At 45.4% G+C, this 22,322-nt stretch overlaps 1 protein-coding gene across 2 annotated transcripts in view; it reads right to left on the minus strand.

The window, feature by feature from the left end:
• Window positions 1–22,322, minus strand: part of Raver2 (ribonucleoprotein, PTB binding 2) — a 73,648-nt gene that overhangs the window by 49,192 nt on the left and 2,134 nt on the right. For both annotated transcript variants that reach the window (XM_057785219.1, XM_057785218.1), the window contains exon 2: window positions 581–647. In XM_057785219.1, the coding sequence (XP_057641202.1) occupies window positions 581–647 (67 nt within the window). The remainder of the gene's footprint in view (window positions 1–580; window positions 648–22,322) is intronic.

Here is a 22,322-nt window from a genome sequence, read left to right on the forward strand (position 1 = left end):
GAATACACGTGTATGCAGTGGTCTTACCATCTGTAAATACATCTGTACTGTATTTTATCAACGAAAAAATGTTCACAAATACTTATAGATCATTGCCCATACAAGAACAGAGCTCTGATCCCACAAATATGAAACTAGTACTCAGAAAAACTAAGCAAGTTTTCCTAATTTGTCCAGCTGAAGGTCAAGCTACACACCGTGTGTGTTCGCAGAACCCGGTAACATTATCAAATGGAAGCACACACAGCACGCCCCGAAGAACACATACCATTCAATGTTCATTGTTAAAAATCAAACCTGAAGTTACACTGTATTTGTTTACTGGTTAAAGTTCAGGACATTAATATTGCCCTCAGGAAGAAGTCAGTGAGTCACACCGATAGTATTTCACACTAGAAACTCCACAGCTGGCAACAAATGGAGCCCAGCGGCCGGATGCTTGCCATCACCCATAAAGGCCTTAAGTTCAGTTCCCAGCATCGGAAGAAGACAGGTAAGCAAAAGACAGCAAGCTTTCCTGCTCTGTAGTAGCTTCATGCGAAATCAAAACAAGATTATGTGCTTGGAACGGAACGCTCACCTGTTCTCTTATTCCTGTCCACATAGCAGTACTTTAGCTCGTAGTCCTGGAATAGCTCATGAACCTCCTGAAAGACACAAAGCCATGAAAAGTCAGTAATGATATCAGTTGGGTTAGTGCTTAGCACTTAACCCAGCTTGACTGTCACCCTCCCCGGTCACACTGCCACTCCCCTGTCCCTGGCACGCTGCCATCTCCCTTCCACACTGCTATCTTCCAACACACCCATCTAACGCTCAAACTGCACACTTACTGCCCGGGTGAACCTGCACCTCACTGGCACCTCTGTCATACGCGCACTGGCATCTAGCACGCCTGAACTGAACTAGTCACCGAAGCTGCACAGGTCGCCTAAAGTCACACTGAAATCCCACCTCCAGTGCTCTGGGGAAGCGTTTCCTGACAATTTCCCACAGAATGTGCCCTCATAAGCCAATCGCCATCATGTCCTGACCTATGCCTCTCTTGTGGAAATAAATATATATTAAATTATTCCGCATGCTCCAGTTCAGGCAGGAAATATACCCGTAAATGTTTGTAACAAACATGGAGAAAAAAAAAAACCAAATGTATATGGTATGTACTGTGATAAGCAAGTTGTAGATTTTTTAAAATTATAAACTAAATTTAAATTAAATGGTTTTATAAAAACAATGTAACAGAAACAGTATAAGCTGAAGTCAGCTCCTCATGCTCCTCACAGCAAACAAGATATAAGATTACTTTCTGTTTTTATATTTTGCCTGTATCACTTTGCAGGAGGCAAGCATCTGAATACATATCAAAGTGAATAGGTTTTGAATTAGCATCTGGTATTGAAAAACTTCTGCATCTTTTTTTTTTCCTTGAGACAGGGTCTCACCATGTAACTCTGACCAGGGTGGTGTCCCTGGGTGGGCACAAATCACACAATTCTTAACAGATACAAAGGACTGAAGATATCACTGGTGGGGATCTATGACCCCACACTAGAGACTGACAAGCAACCCACTGGAGGGGACAAACGCCTGTGAAGAAACACAGGTGTCAGCACTGAAGTATTGAATCCCGTGAGTTCTTACCACCGCGACTGTTATAATTAGTGCTCATCTAGATTTTAGTGGGTAGAAGGTACCAGACTTACTTATACAAAACATCAGAAAACCGGGGGCGAAGAGGATGATTCCAGGGATAAAGTGCTAGTTAGACAACTGTGAGGGCCAGAGTTTGGATCCCCAGAACCCACATAAAAGATGGGTAGATGGCAGACAACTTTAATTCCAGCACCCGGGAAGCAGAGGCGGGATCCCTGGGGCAAACTGGCTAGACGAGCAAACTCTGGGTTCAGCGAAGAAATGAGAGACCCTGTCTTAATAAGTAGAGTGGAGAGGGATCAAGGGAGACACCTGATACCAACTCTGGGCCTCCAGACAGACATACACAGACACACACTCACAATGAATATGCATACACATACATATATATGAACGCTAAAAAAAAAAAAAAAAAAAAAAAGAAAGCCAAGAAACCCTGAGCAGCAGGAACTCAAGTAGAGTGAGTGATATCAGCAACTTCTGAGTGTGGTCCTGAGAGGTTCCAGGAAACACGCCCTTACATTTTCAAAGGAGTACATCATCAAGTAACCATTAATAGTTAAAAATGACCACAATTATAATTTTTATACTTAAGAGCAACTTAGAAAAGGAAGCTAAGGAAGAGGATAGCTACACATTAGAAAGGTTCCCTAGGGCTGTGGAGATGGCTTAGGATTCTTCCCCAGGACCCAGGCGTGGTTCCCAGAACCTTCATGGCAGCTCATAACCATCAGGAGCTCCAGTTTCAGGGGCTCAGATCCCCTCTTCTGACCTCTGAGGGCACTATGCACACATGGTGTCCAGACATATACACATGAAGGCAAAACACCAATCTACATAAAATTTAAAAATCTAAAAGAGAAAAAATTTTAAGTTTACCTTTGAATCCAGTTCAAAAGGGAAAGAAGAGTATAGGTATAATGGGCAAATAAACATAAAAACATAAACCTTAAATCCCAGCACTCGGGAGTCAGAGAAAGGTGAATCTTTGTGAGTACGAGGCCAGCCTGGTCTACAGAGACAGAGAAACCCTGTCATGAAAAGCAAAACATAAATTGGGTGAAAATACAACAATCATTGGTCACACAAAACAGACAGGTGAAGTTAAATATCTCATACTGCATATTAGTAAGTTTATTTATAAATGCCTAAAAATACACAACAGTTTTGTGAACCAGTCAGCTGAATAGAGCCGGTCAGATGCCAATGTGGTTTATCTTAAATGCTGTGTTTTCTCAGAAAACCTCAACTGTGGTCCTAAGAAAATCCTAACTTCTCCAATGCACAACCACACTCCTTGCCAAGGGACTAGCTTAACGCTTCACAGAGACTTTATTGGAGGGATCAAGTGTATTCTTTTGGTGGCACAGACTCTAATCTTTCATTTGGCTGGTGAGCAGCTGTTGAGTGCTAGATAAAGAAAAAGCAATAGCACTCACCACGTTATCAAGTGTCTGTAAACAAATGGTGTGTCCTGCCTTCCCTTTAGCTCAGGGCATTACCTGAGGAAATCTTCAGGACCAAAGGCGCATTTTGCAACTTAGAAATCTTATCTTCACAACATCTGTGCCTCTAACCACAGCTCTTCCGTGTGTGTGTGTGTGTGTGTGTGTGTGTGTGTGTGTGTGTGTAGGGTGTGCCTGGGAAGCCATCTTCAGGACCAAAGGCGCATTTTGCAACTTAGAAATCTTATCTTCACAACATCTGTGCCTCTAACCACAGCTCTTCCGTGTGTGTGTGTGTGTGTGTGTGTGTGTGTGTGTGTGTGTGTAGGGTGTGCCTGGGAAGCCCTCCAAAACTTCCCTTTGCCCGTGATCCCTCCCTCTGTGCCTCAGCAAGGAGACCAAAGGAGAAAGTTCAGACCTGACAGAGACCGTTAGGGGCTGAAGTGATGGCATCCAGGAGCTGACCCGGCTGCATGAGCATCCGTCTCATACACACTTTGAAAGCACTCTGCTCAGCAACACCATTTACAAATCCCTTATGGCAAAGGAGTGAGTGTGTCAACCTGGCAGTTTCGATGACGTTAGAGGTTCAGGCCAGATTCACTAACATTCCCTGAAGCTTCAGGAAAGCTTCCCAAGTTTCGGCCAAGGATAAACAGCTTTGATTACAGTGGCGCCCTCACCAACTGCAGTAGTCTGAACATAACTGGCCCCCATAATGTCCTAGCGAGTGGTACTATTAGAAGGTGTGACTTTGTTGGAGTGGGTACAGCCTTGTTAGAGGAAGTGTGTCACTGTGAGGGTGGGCTTTGTGGTTTCCTATGCTCAGGATACTCTGCCCAATAAGTAGACCACTTCCTGTTGCCTGTAAGATGTAGGACTCTCAGCTACTTCTCCAGCACCATGTCTGCCTGCATACCTCCATGTCCCACCGTGATGGTCATGGACTGAAGTTCTGTGTAACGGGTCTTTCTTTGGACTGCCAGCTCCCAAATGGAGATTCTTATTAATTATGAAGGCTTAGCCTTAGCTTAGGTTTGTTCCCAGTCAGCTCTAAAAACTTAAATCATTTATATTAATCTATGTTCTGCCATGTAGCTCAATGACTCTTCTCCATACTGTACATCCAACTTATTCCACATCTCACTAGCGAATTTTGCCTCTCTTCTTCCCAGAGTTCCTATCTCTGCCCAGAAGTACCGCTATCCTCTCCTGCCTAGCTACTGGTCATTTAGGTCTTTATTAAACCATTCACAAAGTGCCTTGGCAGAGACACATCTTCACAGTATACAAAAAGATTATCCCACAACACCTCTGAAGTGTAAGCGAGCCAACCTAACTAAATGTTTTCCTTTACAAGAGTTTCTGTGGTCAAGGTGTCTCTTCACAGCAACAGAAACCCTACCTAGGACAGCCACCAGCCACAGCTGCTCTGCACTCCTTCCCATGTGGAGGACACAAACCCGGAGCACAGTTTTCCTAAGCTCTTGGCAGGTGTAATTCTGCTTGTCTGCTTCAAATTGTTTCAAGAAAGGCTTTTGGGTCAGGCAGATGGCTGAGTAAGAAAGATACCCACCACCAAGCCCGAGGACCTGAGATGGATTTGTGGGACCAATATGTGTGGAAGGAGAGAGCTCACTCCCAAAAGTTGTCCTCTGACCCCCACATACATATCATGGCACACATGCCTACACACACATACACACACAGAGTAATAACTTTTTAAAGAAAGACTTTCACAAATTGAAACATACCACAATAAAACACACTATTTAAAAAGATAAATAAATAAACTACAATTTTTTTTTTTTTGAGACAGGGTTTCTCTGTGTATCTTTGGCTGTCCTGGAACTCACGCTGTAGATCACGCTGGCCTCAACACACAGAGATCCACCTGACTCTGCCTCTGGTATTAAAGGCATGAGCTACCATGCCAGGCTAAGTACACTATTTTTAAATCCCACTAATTTGGATTAAAAGAAAAGAACAAGGGGCCTGTGAGAGGGCTCAGTAGGTAAGAGCGCTTGCTGCAAAGCCTGACAACCTAAGTTCAATCCCAGGGCTCAGATGATGGAAGGGGAGAACCAACCTCTCAGGCGATCTTCTGACCTCTACATGCACGGCATGGCACGTTCATGCACACACGTGCACGCACACAAATAAATGTAAAAATAAAGATAACAAATGTGTCACTTTAAACTGTAAGCAATTGGAAAATACCAGTATTATCTATAAAACAAGTCTAGACAGCCCTCTGCCCCTTTCTATAGGTGTCTCTCTGAACAGAAGGACAGGCCCAACAATAGGTTACTGTGTACTATCGTGGGCTTTTACAAGCGACACCACGGTAGGCCTTTTAAGATCACCTGGGCCTCGGTGCTCAAACTCAGGACTCCATTTCTAATGCCCGGTCTGTTTCCAGGTAATGTTATTTTAACTTTCATCGACTATTACATTCTTGTAAATGCTACACATCTACTGGCATTCAGACACTAGAGGTCCTACGGGAGAGAACTCTCACGCATGCCTGCCTGCACAACTGTGACACGGTCTCCCTGCACAGCCCTGGCTGACCTGGGGCTTGCTACATAGACTAGGTGGGCTGGTGGCCTGCAGCAATCCTCCTGCCTCTGTCTCTCAAGTGTTGCGAGTTCAGGCTTGCGTTGCCATGGCCAGCTGCAAGTGATTAACTTCAGAAGGAACTGAAAACGCGTGTGGAAGAATGGGGTGACAGCTACATCCTAGTCCCAGGGTACCTAGGTCCTGCTGAGCTGAGCCACATTCTTGCAGCGCTTGGTGTTACCTGAGACTAAGGTGTTGTCGAGCTGTGGATATAAAACTTTGCCTCTTTGTGGTCTTAATTTGTGTCCTGTTAATAAGGGGTGGGGGCACCACAACTGCTAATTTCAGATCAATTTAGCTGCAACACTCGGTGATTCAGGTAAACATGAACCCGGTGTTGCTAAGAATGATTTTATACATGTAGTATATTATTTTATACATCTACCTCTGGCTGACTTCTGAAAAGGAGCCCTTCCAGGCAGTGTCTGGACCTCATTCAAGTAGTGAAGTGTTAGCAGCCAGTCCTGTAGCTTCCTGATGGAGACTCCAGCTGAGGACCATAGCATTCACCTTGTCCAAGTCCCCAGCCTTTGGGCACGCCGGCTCACAACCACGAATTAAATAATTCAAATCTTTTTTTGCTGTTGCTAATCATTTCTTCTTTTATTGAAAATAGATCTTTTTCATATATTACACTATAGTCTGACTACCATTTCCCCTCCCTCATTCCTCCCAGTTCCTCCCCACATCTCCTCATACTGTCATCCATACCCTCTCTGTCTCTCCTTAAAAAACAAACAGGCACCTAAGGAATAATAAATAATAATAATAAGATGAAACAAAACCAAACAAATCAGAGTAGAACAAAACAGCCAGAAAAGGAAAGGGGCTGAAGAAAAAAAGCACAAGAAACTCATGTAGATGCAGGGACACACCTGTTTGCACACACAGGCATCCCATAAAAGCATAAAACTGGAAGGCATAATATATAATATAAAGAACCTGTCAGGTTAAAAAAATATGCCCTGACTTACCATTAGAAGACAAAGAAAAACTCCAAAGATGACGTGGAGTCAGTTTTGTGCTGGCATCTACGGCCGGGCATGGGATCTGCCCTTAAGTTTGTTTCTCCAGTGAAACTTCCTTGAGAAAGACGAATTTTTCATCTGATAGCAGGTGGCTTCTGCTGGAGATGGTGTCAGGGTCAAGGATGGGGGTTCCCTTGGTGCATGCTGCCTGTCCCTGTGAGCTCACGCGGGCCATCCCTGTGGAGTCTTCCTCGCTGTCCTCCATCCCCTCTGGCTCCTACACTCTTTCTGCCTCCTCCTCTTTAGCTTCCCGAGCCCTGAGGGGAGGGACTTGGTGGAGACATCCCTTTCAGGGCTGAACATTCCACGGTCTGTCACTCTCTGCATTTTGTCTGGCTGAGGTCTCTGATTTGTTCCCACCTGCTGCAGGAGGAAGCTTCTCTGCTGATGGCCGAGCAAGGCAGGGATCTATGAGCACAGCAGAACATCCTTAGGAGTCATACTACTGTTGCGTGTCTTTAGCAGAAGAGCAATATTGGTTTTCTCTTAGATCCTTCGCTGATCTTGGCCACTCAAGCAGTGTTAGGTACGGTTCCATCTCACGGAGTAGACCTCAAGTCAGTCCTATCAGATGCTGGCTGGTTACCCCCACAGTCTTTGCACCGCAACTGCACCAATGTATCCTGCAAGCAGGTCACCTTTGTAGACTGAAGGGTTTGTAGCTGGGCTGGAGTTTACCTTTCTCCTTTGGTAGCATGCAGAATACCTTCCGGTACCGTAAACACCAGTCCATAGGGTGAAGGCTCTAGGCAAGCACCAGCTCCACCTCTCTGTGCCCAGTGAGTCATGTAGGCACTGTCTTCAGCTACAGGCCCTTACTGTCAATTTGTAGAGAACCACCTAGCCTTGGCAACTGCCTAGGCTGTTTGGGGATTCCATGGGAACAAGTTCTTAGACAAGAACTTGATTAGATGTAACCCATTCCTGGTACTGGAAGCTTCATTTGATGCGGAGAGATGGCCAGAAGGGGCTCTGTCTGCCCTGTTATTTGGTGATTTCATTTAGACCACCTTCCTATACGTGTATATTTTAGAAAGCTTCTACTGAAGCTCTCCTAGGTTTCATACAATCCCTAGAATGACTCTTAGTTTTAGCTGTCCTTCCCCATGTAGGAATTAGTCAGGTCTTTACACTCACATCTTCTATTACACAGCGGTATGTATGTGCATTCTACTGTACTTGTTCTCTCTACAGCCCTGGCTGGTCAAGACACCTCCTTACACTTCCCTGACATTTATATCTCCTTCTGAAAAACATGTACTTATTTCTACTGCTTATTTTTTTTTCCTCCTGTAGGTGGCTATAAAAACACTGTGAATACGAGTCCTTTGGCATTAACATTTACAAATGTATTCCCTTAGTACATGGTCTGCTGCTCTGTTTAGTTGAGGTTTTCAGTGGCTTTTCATTTTAACAAAGCGGCTCCTTCCCCCGTGAAATTTGTGGAGTCTGTGTCTTAGGAAGTCTCTTCTAAGGGAGTGTGCAAGTGCACACCTGCAATCCAAGCACTCAGGAGGTGGAGACAGAAGGGTTGAGAGTTCTAGGTCATCCTGGGCCACAGTCAAGGCCACTGGGTTACATAAGACCCTGTCTTTAAACAAGGAAAGAGCAGGAGTAGGAGGTGGAGAAGGAGGGGGAGGGTGGGAGGAGAAAAGAGGGGAAAGGGGGAAGGGAGGCTGAGGAGGATCCTTCCTAATTATAAAATATAAAAATGATCTTGTTTTCCCATAGCTTTCTTCTTTTTACACTTCAGTTTTTGTCTGTTTACTATTCTGTTTGGTTACTATTGAGATGGGAGGTCTCAGAGCTGAGTCTAGTCTTGAACTCCATCCTCCTGCCTCAGTTTCCAAAGTGAGCTTTCAAGCATGCACTTGCAATTTAAACACAGTGTGAAGTAGGAATTTGGCTTCTCTCACTCGGGAAACGAATTTCATTTTCTTTCCAGCAGGATGACCTGCTGGCAGGCCACCACTGAGCTACTGCAAAAGTTAGCAGGAAAAACTTAGGAGAGGAACTCTTTGCTCTGGGGCTCATGGTTTCGGAGGGTTCCCCTCAGTCATGGCGGGGAAGGCTCTTGGGGACAGCTCAGTCTACAATATTGAGACTGTATGGTTGAGGTCATTCCCACTGAGGTAGAACAGGAGATAGCATTGCAGCGGGAACCAAGGGCTGAACATAAACATCAAGGCCTGCCCATCATGATCTATTTCTGCCAGCGAAGCCAAGTCCCAACTTCCAGTTTCCAGAATCTCCCAAAATTACGCCATGAGCTGGGGACCGGATGTTTAAAACATGAATCTGTGGGGACATTTCCGATGCAAACCATAACACTACCTCTCTCAGACAACGGCCTCCAGATAGACACAAATCAATGTGTAATCTCATGCTTCTGTCCCATTGGACATCTTGTCTAGCCTGTGCTAACTACATACTACCTTAAATATGTATAAATCTTTGGTTTGGTGGGGGAAAAAATTCCCCTTACTACTGTTGCTTCCAGTTTGGGGCTTTTGAGAATAAAACTAGGAAAAAAATTCTGAGTAAACTATGAGAATAAAGCAGTCTGAAGAAGGTTTTGTCCCCTCTAAAGCTCTTGCCGGAGTTTAATTGCCACTGAAGTACTAAGAGGGCAGAAACTTAATCTGATTGTGTCTGAAGGTTGACTGGGGTTATATAAGGTCATCAAGGTGGAGCCCCAGCCACTGACTACGGGTGGATTTGTCGGACAGCAACAGAGACACAGAGGACACACATGAATGCCCTGCTGTCCCCACCCGATGGCCTGCGCTGCAGTGGACCACTGCAGCCCAGCTATCACCATATATGGGTCCTTGACCTTGGACCAGACTGTGAAACAGTAACTTTATAGCTTGGCCAGACTCGTGTATTTCTTTCTTTAAGAAAGAACTATATTTAGCTTATGTTTGTCCTTTGTAGAATCTGCCAGTTTCAGGGACCTTTGAAGCACTTGACACATTCACTAGCAGATCATGGCTGTCAAGTGTCACGTACGAACCAACTTGGGAGAGTCACCTGGCATTTTATTTTTACCCATTCTGGTAGGCACACAGGTAGTCAACTGTGGTTTTCATCTGCTTCCCCATCATGAGTAACCAAGTCACAGACCCAGATTTTTACTTAATCACTGGCCATGTGTGTTTCCCAAACAGAAGTATCTCTTCTAACCTTCTGGCCAATTTTATTTTATTTTTTTTTAAATATTTATTTATTTATTATGTATACAATATTCTGTCTGTGTGTATGCCTGCAGGCCAGAAGAGGGCACCAGACCCCATTACAGATGGTTGTGAGCCACCATGTGGTTGCTGGGAATTGAACTCAGGACCTTTGGAAGAGCAGACAATGCTCTTAACCTCTGAGCCATCTCTCCAGCCCAATTTTAAACTTATTAACTTTTTTTTTACATTTGTTTACTTTGTGGGAAGGAGAGGGAACGCACTAAAGTGAATGAGTAGAGGTCAGAGGACAACTTGGGGAAGTCAGTTCCCTCCTTCCACCATGGAGGGTCTGGGAAATGAATACGGGTCATCAGGCTTGGCAGCAAAGCCATCTTGTCAGTCCGTAAATCTTTCTAACTTAGAAAGTATCTGTGGTTTTTCTCCCCGATGCCACCTTTTCTTTCTTTTAAGGGTGTCTCTACGCAGGGCATGGTGGCCCACACCTTTAATTCTAGGGCTCCAGGAGACAGAAGCAGGAGGATCTCTGTGAGTTAGAGGACAGCCTGGTCTACGTAGTGGGTTCCAAGACAGTCAAGACTACATAACAGAGAACCCCAGCCTTCTGATCAACTACAACAACAAGACAGTCTTACTGTGTAGCCCAGGTTAAACCCTCACGTCCTTCTATCTCATCATCTCAAATGGTAAGATTACAGGGGTGAGCTCCCATGTCCAACTTAGCATTTCTTTAAAAATTCTGCCTCCAAGTTCTTTGTCAAATATGAAGGATGTTCTTCTAGTCTATGATATACCTTTTTTAAAATGACGTCTTCCTGATGAGAAGTCATTCATTTTAGCCACGTTTCACCTATTATTTTTCTCTTCCGGGGGACGTGTTGTGTCCTATTTGGGAACTCTTTACCTACCGAAGATCATAAAGAGATCACTATTTCCTAACATTCGCCCTCGGGTTATGACGCACCTCTAAGGAACTGCTGAGTGGCATTAGGTAGGGGCCAACTTTGTGCAGAAGAATTTCCCACTTCCCTGGGGATCCTCTACTGGAAAATGTGAGTCTTGGCCTCACTGGGCTGCTTTAGTACATGTGAATGAATGCTTGGATGTTTCTAGTCTGCTTCGCTGAGCTCTTCATCTGTTCTTTTTTTTTTAAATCAATATCACACTATTAAGTCATTACAGATTTAGAATAACTATTGAAATCTGGTAGTGTTGGCCTACGAGCCTTCTCTTCACAATTACCCTGGCTATTCAAAATCCTTTGCACTTTTGTTTAAATTGTGGATCACAACATCAACTTCCAAGAATAAGACCTTCAAGTGAGACTGTTTCAAAGAATCATGCAGGTGTTGCAGGCCTGGTTCCCAGATGGTGCGGCTGTCCGTAGCTAGTGGGGCTCAGAGGGGGGGCCTACTTGTGAGAGAGGTTGCTGGGGACTTCGGAAGGTACATCTTCTCCCTGGTCCCTTCTCTGTCTCTCTGCTTCTTGGTCAGCAGCCTCATTCATCAAGCTCTTCCACAGTGACTCACCCTGGACCCAGAAGCAATGAGGCCAAGCAAAACCAGGCTTAGACCTCTGAAATGTGAGCCAAAGCAAGCTCTCCTCTTTGAAGTTATTTCTCTCAGGTACCCTGTCGCAGCAATGGAAGCCTGGCTGGTACAGACTGCAATCACACTACAGACACTGGTGCAGAAATCAAGGCTTCTTCAACTTTTCCCACTCGTGTCTTCTCACCCCATAAATGTTTACACAATACTGGGTAAGCTGGTCTGTAAAATACCAAAACACGAGTGTGTGTGTGTGTGTGTGTATCTGTGTGTGTGCATGAATGTATGTGTATCGTGCATGTGTAGGAGCCCAAGGGGAACAGAAGGTGACAGGTTCCCTGCAACTAAAGTCACGGACAGTTGTGAGTCACCTTGTAGATGCTGAGAATGGAACCCAGGTCTTCTGCAAAAGGAAAGCAGTCCTAACTGCTAGGCTATCTCTCTAGCCCCTCCACCTCTTTTTTATTTTTAACGGTGAAAAAAAAATGTGCATTTTAGAATTAGCTCCTGGACTCAGTTTAGATGATCCCAGTTACACTGGCAACACCGAGAGTATGATAAACAGGATGAAGCCAAGCATATGCCTCTTCTCTCCATGAAGGCCTATTCGGGGTGTTGACTTTGGCCGCACCAATGCCTAAGAGTTTCTTCACAGCCTATTAAATCGGTGCTTCTTGGCCTTGACATCCATGATGAATACATGTGTGTTGTTTCTTCTCTGTTCTGTGGCTGACTCAGTGGTCAGGTGGTACCTGGTGATGTTTAGTGGTCAGCTTGCTTCTCCCGGGCACAATCTAGAAAGAGTATCTGTGCTGCCTCCGGAGTAGCGGAGTCTCTGGCTGTCAGATGAGACTGGTGGACCAGCAAGTCATAGGGATCCTCCTGCCTCAGTACACTGCTAGGATTACAGCTTCATGTCGTCACATCTAGCTTTTCACCCACGCACTGGGGACCTAATCTCAGGTCCTAATGCTTCTGCAACAAGCACTTATTCACCGAACCATCTCCACAGCTCGCAATCAGCAACTCTTAAAAATTAAACATCCCATCAATGCAATCCCCACATCTGCTAGTCTGACACTGAGAAAGGAAGGCAGGAAAACAATGAGAGTCCTACAGGGAGAGACTGAGCAAAATTTTTAAGGTAAGTAGGTGCATTACTCTAGAGCTGTCCACCTTGGTTTTCTGTTCGTTTTGTTGTTTAAGCATATTTGATTCGGTTCATTTATTTGTGAGTGTGTGAGGGGGTGCCACAGCATGGGAGGAGAGGACAGAGGACAACCTGTGGGAGCTGGTTCTCTCCCGTCATGTGGATCACGCCATCTGTCCTGGAAGCAAGCACATCCCCACTGAATCACTGTCCCATAACTGATTCTAATTTGAAACAGAGTCTCTCTCTAGAACCTGGGGCTCAGTGATGGGCTACACTGCCCAACCATGAGCCTCAGGGGTCTTCCTGTCTGGACTTCCCCAGTGCTGGGATTATCATCAAATGCCACCATGCCTGGCTTTAGAAATATTAAAAAAAAAAAAAGGGGGGGGGTGCTGGGATTGAGCACAGGTTTTCACATCTGCACAGCAAGTATTTTTACCAATTGAGCCATCTCCCAAGCCCTGGATTCTGGGTTTGGGGTAAGAGGACATTTCTGACTTGGCCTAAAGAAACTCATGAAGTTTTAGCATTGTCTTAGCAGTTGACTAACGAGAACCGTTGGTTGTTTACTTCAGCCCAAGCACTGTGCGGACAGTGTTTTGTTTAGTACTCACGCCACAGCGGCAGGATTTTTATATCTAGAGCTTAAAGTGGGGCCCTATTTTAAGTGAGGCCTAGATGTAAATGACTCGCCCAGAGAGCACGAGATGACGGGGCTGGGGTTTCTTTCTGGCTGGCAGAGAGCACGGCAAACACAGATCTACTACACCACAGCATCTTAAGGGTCTCTGTGACAAGGGGTAATGTCCACTCCCATCACACCCATGGAGTCGCATCCCTGACTTGCTAACCTTAGACTGGGAGCAGGGCAGGAACAAGGTCAGGATGTTCACCACGCAAATTCCTTGGAGGCAAAACTAAAACAGAGTCACTTGGTTCTGGCAGCTAAATGTCTGGTCATGTCACTCCCTTAAAATAAACACCCACTGCTTAATTTGGCTGATAAAATCTTAATCATCTAGCCATGCCTACTAAAGGCCTCAGCCTGGCATTTTATTATCACCCATTTCCAACTTTATGCCTTGGCCACAGGGGACCAACTCTAGCCTGTTTTTCCATTTGTCTTTAGGAAACTCAGGTACACATGCTCTTTTCGGCTTTGGGGGGACTTTGGAGGGGTGGTGAGGTGGTGTGTGAGTGTGCAAGCTTGTGACTGTGGAGGTGTCCACACCCATGTGCATGCTGTGGAGGCCAGAGTGGGCTCCTAGGAATCTTCCTCTCCTGCTCTCCTCCTTTCTGCCTAGACAGGGTCTCTCCCTGAACCAGAAGTTCACCTTTTCAAGGCTTTTCGAGGCTGACTGGCCAGGGAGCACCAGTGAGTCACCTGTCCTCAGTCTCTGATGTTAGGGTTACCTCCAAGGCCAGATTTCCACATGGGTGCTAGAGATTTGAACTCAGGTCCCCACGCTTGCAGAACAGTGCGGGTACATCCCAAGCCTTCTCCTTATCCCTGCAAAGTTTACTATAAATATATAACGTTTCCAAAACAAAAGAGGAGTCATTTGAAACTCCCACTACCCAAACCCAAGACAACCGAAACATCAAAGTAATTATAGTAGTGGAATATCAATCACACTCTGAACAGAACAGGACACTTGCGTCTGTACTGATGCATTGGTAACTGAATACATTTGAATGCTTCAAAAAGGACAGGATGGTTGATCTCAAAAAGTATCTCCCTGAACATCTTTATCATTCTGAAAGGAACACTTTCATGGCCTGGCACCCTCTACTTTAGCCAAAACTGATTTAAACTGGACACCATCAATGGGGGAGGGAGGTAGGACTTATGGTGCATCACCTGGGACCTTACTGCCAAAGATACACAGCTCTGCCAAAGTCACGCAGCTCTAACTGTGAGGGAACACCACGCACACCCAAACTGGAGAACATTCTGTCAAGTACCTGGCCTGTAATCTCAGAAAAGGTCATGGACAGACTCGAGCAGTCATTTCAGGCTGACTGAGGCCAAAGAGGCAGGGCAATGAAGCACACCAAGTGACGGAACTGAATGAACCCTTTCACTGCAAAGGGCGTGATGGGCAACTAGCCAGAATAGGCACAACCTGAGGCTAGGAGGCACCAGGGGGTCCTTGATGGTGGCGGCGGTGTGGTTACGCCAGATGATACCCTGGTTTAAAAGGAACATGTGATGTGGGAAGGTCATTTGTCAATCTGTTGTTTCATTGATTAATCAATAAAGAAAACTGCTTGGCCTGATAGGACAGAAAATTAGGTAGGTGGAGTAGACAGAACAGAATGCTGGGAAGAAGGGAAGTGAGGCACACGCCATGCCGCTCCTCTCCAAGGCAGACACGATGAAGCTCCAGCCCAAGATGGACGTACACTAGAATCTTCCTGGTAAGCCACCACCTCGTGGTGCTACACGGATTATTAGATATGGGTTAGTCAAGATGTGAGAGTTAGCCAAGAAGAGGCTAGATATAATGGGCCAAGCAGTGTTTAAAAGAATACAATTTGTGTGTTGTTATTTCAGGGCATAAGCTAGCCAGGCAGCCGGGAGCCGGGTGGCAGGAACGCAGCCTGCTGCTCCGTCTACAAACACATGATAAAGTACAGTCACATGCCTTACAATGATATTGTCAAATACAGTCTAGATATAGGACGGCATGGTCCCGTAAGACCACGTAAGTTTCTATCACATACCAGCCCCATAGCTGGGAAGGTTGAATCATGGGGCAACATTCACACATCCACGGTGATCCTGGTAGAAACAACCCACAGCACCTGTCACTCATACTAAAGTAGACAGTATATTTAAAGGCTTCAGAGGACACGACACAAGCGAATCCTCAGCAACAATGCTGCCGGTCTACGCATTCACCACAGCATTCTTAGAAGCATTTCACAGATGGCCCTGCTGACAAAACAGTTCACTGTAAATCAACATGTCATCTAGTGCCAGGAGAAGTCTCGTGTGTGCACCCCAACTCCTGACTGCAGGGGGGCATCGGCAGTCCCCGCGGGCCATCATGCAGGTCTGTGTGAGTGCACGCTATGATACCCACACCACGGCAAAGCTGCTGAACCGGATCTCTCTGTGCACACCCCTCATTAAGAGATACGTGACTGTATGGGGGAGGTGTGCACTGGGGAGGTGCGTGGCAGCAGTTCTGGGGAAGGAAAACTCACTGGGCTATATTACCATTGCTCTGGAAGCTTGGAACTTTGTTTGAGAATCTAAAGCACCCCAGCATCACAGGGACGTCGACACTTTCTCTGTAGCTCAGGCCGCCAAAACTCCCAAAGTCAGGGAAGTGGAGACTAATTTGAATCTTTTTTAAAGTAGTTAAACAGGCAGGATAATAGAAGATCCAAAGTCCAGGAAATAGAAAGCAAACACAGAGGAGATAATCAGAGTCACTGGTGGGGGTGGAGCGGGAAGCACTGGAGGAAGAAGGAGTGGATACAGGCACAAATACAGGTTCAAGCAACTCCTGGCAGGTTCAGATGGCATTCTGGTATCGAGGTAGAAACAAACATTTAACAAAGAAAATGGTGAGTAAGGTTGAGGAGGGAACAGTTCATAATCTGCAGTAACTGCACACAAGAGCACAGTGCCCACAAAAGCAGTGCAGGGGCCCCAGAATTCAACACAAGAAAAACCATTTTTCTTATAAAAAAAAATGCCAAAATAAGATTCCTGACACACTTTTAAAAACTATCTTTAAAGCCACGTAGTGGTGGAGCATATCTTTAATCCCAGCACCAGGGGAGGCAGAAGCAGGCAAATCTCAGAGTTTGAGGCCAACTGATACAGAATGTGTTCCAGGACTGCCAAGGCTACACAGAGAAATCCTATCTCAAAAGAGAGAAAGAGAGAGTACGGGGAGGGGAAGGAAGGGGAGGGGAGAGGAGGGGAGGGGAGGAAAAAAATCTTTAAGGCCAGGCAGTGGTGGAGTATGTCTTTAATCCCAGCACTGGGGTGGGGTGAGTGTTGGGCAGAGGCAGGTGGATCTCTGTGAGTTTGAGGTCAACCTATACAGAGTGAGTTCCAGGACAGTCAAGGCTACACAAAGAAACTCTGTTTAAACAACAACTACAAAAAAGGAAGGAAGGAAGGAAGGAAGGAAGGAAGGAAGGAAGGAAGGAATCTTTAATCAATCTGTGTATTTGTCAATGGGTACATATGTGTATGCGGGTGTATATGCATGTGTGTGCAGGTGTGCCAGCCCGTGCATGGACATGCATGTGGAGGCCAGCGGGATGATACAAGGTGTCTTCCTTGGTTGCTGTCCATTTTATTATTTTATTTTATTTTGCCAGTGTCTTCCAGTAAACCTAGATCTCACTTCAGCTAAGCAGGCTGGCCAAAAGGCCCTGGGATCCTCCTGTCTCTGTCTCCCCGGCATTCGGATAACAAGGGCACACCATATTCTGCTTTATGTGGGTGCTGAGCTGCAAGCCTCAGGTCCCCACAGTTACATGGAGGGAACTACACTGGCTGAGCCATCGCTCATCTTCCCAGCTCCTCGTCTCCTTTCTTCATCTGACATGTTCTCATGTGCAGCCTCAAGTAGGCATCCTCTTCCTCACCTTCCGAGTTCTGGGCTTACAGACGTGTGCCACTACACCCAGCCCCCCAAAAGCCCTCTTAAAAGAAAACACTGGCAACTACCTACTCTATGCCGGCCACCACAGGGCCCGGGAGTGATAAACCAATGGCAAATACAAAGTGCTTCATGGTGGCACAGGCTTGTCGCGCCATGGAGGCTGAAGTGGGAAGGTTGTAAATCTGAGGCCAGCCTGAGCTACTTACTCAGTGAAACCATTCTGTTTAAAGGTAAAAGGAGACAGGCGAAAGGAAGCACGGGGTCTGTGTTTACTGTGGCTCATAATGTGGGAGTCCAGGTCATCATGGAGAAGGAAGTGCAGTGGCGGAGACCAGACAGGAGGTAGGGCACACTACAAACTGTAAGGTTCACATCCCCAGAGAGGTTCCACCTCCTAAAGGCTCCACAACCTTCCAAAACAGTACTGTGAGCTGGAGGACCAAGAGTCCAAACACATGAGCCTCTGGGAGGCATCTTACAACGGTGATGTCCCAAGACATAATGAGAACAGTACTGGCCACCAACAGCAAGTTTCAACCTGGTCTACAATCCTCTAGTGAGATCAGGGATAAGCCACAAGAGATGCAAAACCCCTTGAAATTAAACGGTGATTTCCATAGTTATGAATAAGAGCACTTTTGGAGAAAAGATACCACTTTCAGCAGACACATAACTGAATAACTTTAAGAGAAGGGGGCAATCTCACTGCCAAGAGCTAATACAATCACACACGGCAGCACATCTCCATCCAGCCCACAGTGTGAGCTTGTCCGGCACACTGACAGACAGAATAAAGCAGGTAGGCAGCACATTTCCACTCTGCATCTCTTGGCAGCTTCTAGGTTAAGCAGTGCTGACACAGAGGTACATATGATATGATCCCTGCGATATGGGATGTCCCTCTGTATGCTGTGAATATGTTTTATTACCATTGGTTAATTGAGAAGCTGATTTGGCCAATAGCCAGGCAAATAGAGTCAGGTGGGAAATCCAAACAGAGATACAAGGGGCAAAGAAGGTGGGGTTGAGGGAGACACCAGCTGCCCCAGAGAAGCAAGAAGTGAGGTAACAAGTCATGAGCCTCGTGGTAAAATACAGAGTAGTAGAAATGGGTTAGTTATAAGAGCTAGTTAATGATAAGCCTGAGCTAATAAGCCAAACAGTTTGTAATTGGTGTTAAGCCTCAGAGTGGTTATTTGGGAACTGGCTGGTGGGAGAGAAACATCCAGTGACATCCTTGTCCTGTGAGACACTTACAGTAGAGCTTGTGGGAGAGGATTTATAGGTGCATCTCCGGGTGAGACAAGAACACAAGCTCTGGAAGCAAACAAGACGCTAGCTCTCCACGCTACCCCTAATAAGTTCACTGGTCTTGGGCAACTTGTTCAATGTTAAATTTATATTTGTTTCCTCATCAATAAAAATGGGAGTAAGAAATTTTGGTTATACAGCCTCAAGATGACATTTATAGCCAGACTAAATCTGTGACCCACATGATAGTAGCACACAAAAATTTTCAACCTATTATTATCACAGATACCCAGAGGAAAGGGAACTCTAGGGGCTTCTCAGTCCTACTGGACTCAAGCTGGGGAGCTACATCTTAAGAGACACCACGGCAAAGGGGTGATGGTGTGTGCTCAGAGAAAAGAACCAAGATGATTGGGAAACTTGGAATTGTCCTAAAGACAGTGAGCTGAGGGTGCTAAGCTAGTAGTCAAAAGGGATCAATGATCACAGTTCAAGGAAACAAATTTTATCCACTCAATATGATCAAGACAGCTATAATAGAGGGATGGAGTAGGACTCCTCATTGTGCCGTCCGTGAAACAAAAGGTGTTGACAGTGTGCTAGACTCAGGACCAGCAGATAGCTCAGCGGGGAGAGGCGCTTACTGCCCAATGCTGGTAAAGGCAGAAGCAGAGCTGTCCTCTGACCTCCACATTCACATGCACAATAATTAACAAAAGTTACTTTTTGTTAGCACTAGAGAGACAACTCAGCAATGAAAAGCACTTGCTGCTCTTCCAGAGGACTAAGAGTTCAGTTCCCTGAACTGAAGCGACTCACAACCTTCTGGAACTCTAGCTCCAGGCCTCCAGCACCTACAGTTGCACGCATGTGTGTGCATGCAGACACACACCGACACACAATTAAAAATAAACTTTAAGGGGGCTGGAGAGATGGCTCAGTGGTTAAGAGCATTGCCTGCTCTTCCAAAGGTCCTGAGTTCAATTCCCAGCAACCACATGGTGGCTCACAACCATCTGTAATGGGGTCTGGTGCACTCTTCTGGCCTGCAGACATACATGCAAACAGAATATTGTATACATAGTAAATAAATAAATAAATATTTAAAAAAAACTTTAAAAAAGCGTGCTAGAATCCCTTGTGTTAAATGAGAGATGTCCTCTACAGCCCCGGAGGGATGGAAAGTGCCAAGACTTTATATTTTATTACGATTCTTTGTTAGGCTATTGCTTGTTGTAGCAGAACCAATTCGAGGAGCTGGGGGGGTGGCTCAGTCAGGAAAGCATTTGCCTTGCAAGCCCAAAGCCTAGACTGAATACCGAGAATGCATACAGAGAAGCCCGGTGCAGTGGTGTGTGTTTGTAATCCCAGCACCAGCAAAGGGGCCACAGGTGGGTTCCTTGGGGTTCACTGGTCAACCGGTCTAGCCCAGTTGGTGAGCCAAGGAGAAATTGCCTCAAGAGGTAGACAGAGTAACCAGTAAACTCTCCAAGTTGTCCTCCTAGCTCCACACATGCAAACACACATTCATTCTCTCTCTCTCTCTCTCTCTCTCTCTCTCTCTCTCTCTCTCTCTCACACACACACACACACACACACACACACACACCTTTTTAAGAAGAACCAATTTGTAAGGAGCAAAAACCAAAGGGGATCAAGGGCTTGAATATCCAGACACCTGGAGGGGGGGTTCAGCTGAGGGGGGCCTCAGAGGACTCTCTAGCTCAGCTTCTCGGTCTTCTGTCAGCTCTCCTGACATCCAATCTGTCCTCCACCAATACATTCTGCAACTTGTGCCCCAGGGAGGAGAAAGATTCTTTTCCCTATAATACAACTGCCATGGCTTCCTTAGTTTTTACATTTTTATTACATTTATTTATTTAGTCTGTGTGTGTGCACATGCGCACGCACAACTTCTTCCCTTCCACCATGTGGGTCCAGGCTTAAGAGCAAACACCTTTACCCACTGATCCACCCGGGCAGCCTGTCTTCTGTGTTGTACCCGGATGAAATGCTCGCTCTGGGGAGGGGACTACTGTGCAGAGATGGGCTGAGGTCCAGTTACTGCCTGGTTTTAACCAATTCCTCAGGTAGAGGGGAAGGATCGGGTTCTTTGCTTTTGTCACTTCTGTAAGGTGAACACAAAGGAAGCTCACCCACACACTACAGTGAGGTAGGGCTGGGTCTTCAGAGGGAAAGCTGGTGCTGCTTAGACCGGCAAGAGAGTCTGCTTAGGCCACAGCATCCTGTTCTCAGCAAGAAACAGTGCATTTAAAAGCTAGCGATTGTACAAAGCATGGAAGAAGGGGGCCTATTGGGAAGAAGAAGGGGCCAGTGGAAGGGCCAAGCAGGGAAGGATGGCAGGCATTTGGTTCAATGACTACATACTAGTAAAAATGAAAAGTAAAGAAATGTAGATTTTTTTATTTTAAGAGACAACCTCCAAAAGATTACGATAATCCTGTGGCTTGCCACCACGGGTGGTGCCACTCCTGGTTAGGTGGTCCTGAGATGTGTAAGAGCAGGCTGAACACGCCACAAAGAACAAGTAAGAAGCAGCATTCCCAAGGCGTCGGGTTCAGCTCCTGCCTCCAGGATCCCGCCTTGAGTTCCTGCCCTGGCTTCCCTTGATGATGAGTAATAAACTATAAACTGAAATAACCCTTTTGGTCATGGTTTTCAATCACAGTACTAGGAAGTCAACTGAGTCAGCCCTTAATGTGATATTTTAAAATAAAGAAATGGATACCCAAACTCATCCAGAAATAGAGAATTTCAAACACATGGTTAATAATTAAGCATAATCAAGTATAACAGTTAAGTATGCAGTTCTAGTTCAGGTTATATAATATAGTATTTCCTGATGAAAAACATATAATAATTTTGATTAATAAATTGAAAACAAAATATAGCCAGGCAGTGGTGGCACACGCCTCTAATCCCAGCACTGGAAAGGCAGAGGCAGATGGATTTTTTTTTTTTTTTTGACAGAGAAACCCTGTCAAAAAAAAAATAAAAAAGAAAGAAAAGAAGAATGAGGAGGAGGAAGAAGAGGAGAAAGAAAAGACAAAAATATCGTCACTAGGAAAGGAAACAAAATTGTTTTTAAAAAAATCATACTGAACATATTCATAAAAATACAAAAATTATCTATTGGACTTTCCTTTCAATTATTTTTTTTGAAGTTAACAAACAAGCCTATTTTACTTCCTTATGTAACACTGGCCACTGTTAACTATGAACATGAACAGAATATGGACAAAGCTAATACAGTACTGAGGATGAGGGAACTCGCAGTGAACGTGGGGGCGGGTCAAAGAACATGCTCCAACATCCAGGATGAGGGGGCTCGTGGTGAACATGGGGGTGGGTCAAAGAACATGCTCCAATGTACTTTACACGTAATCTAACACTGATCTGTTTAGATTTCAAACCTGTGTATCAGAGCTATCTAAACATTTTATGATACACAGTACTAGAGAAAAGATTGATGCCAGGACAAGTCAGGAAACCTTTGCTTAACCACTGACCGGCAGCTCTGTTTTGGCTTATAAGTGTATCTCCAGTTGGGGGGAGGGGGAGTGGCATATGAATTGAGCTTGGTGTAAGAATTTAAATGACTTCACTGAGACATCTTAGCTTACACCATTTTTTTTTTTTTTTGCTAGTTTATGCTTGCTAGTTTTACAGAAATCCTGAGACTAGGAGTAGTCATAAGTTTATAACAGAGAAAGAATTATGTTCCCCCGCCCCCAAACATTCACAGATGTAAGTCTCCAAAAGCCTTCTGTC

This window comes from Chionomys nivalis, chromosome 11 (genome assembly GCF_950005125.1).
Source record: "Chionomys nivalis chromosome 11, mChiNiv1.1, whole genome shotgun sequence".
NCBI lineage: Eukaryota > Metazoa > Chordata > Mammalia > Rodentia > Cricetidae > Chionomys > Chionomys nivalis.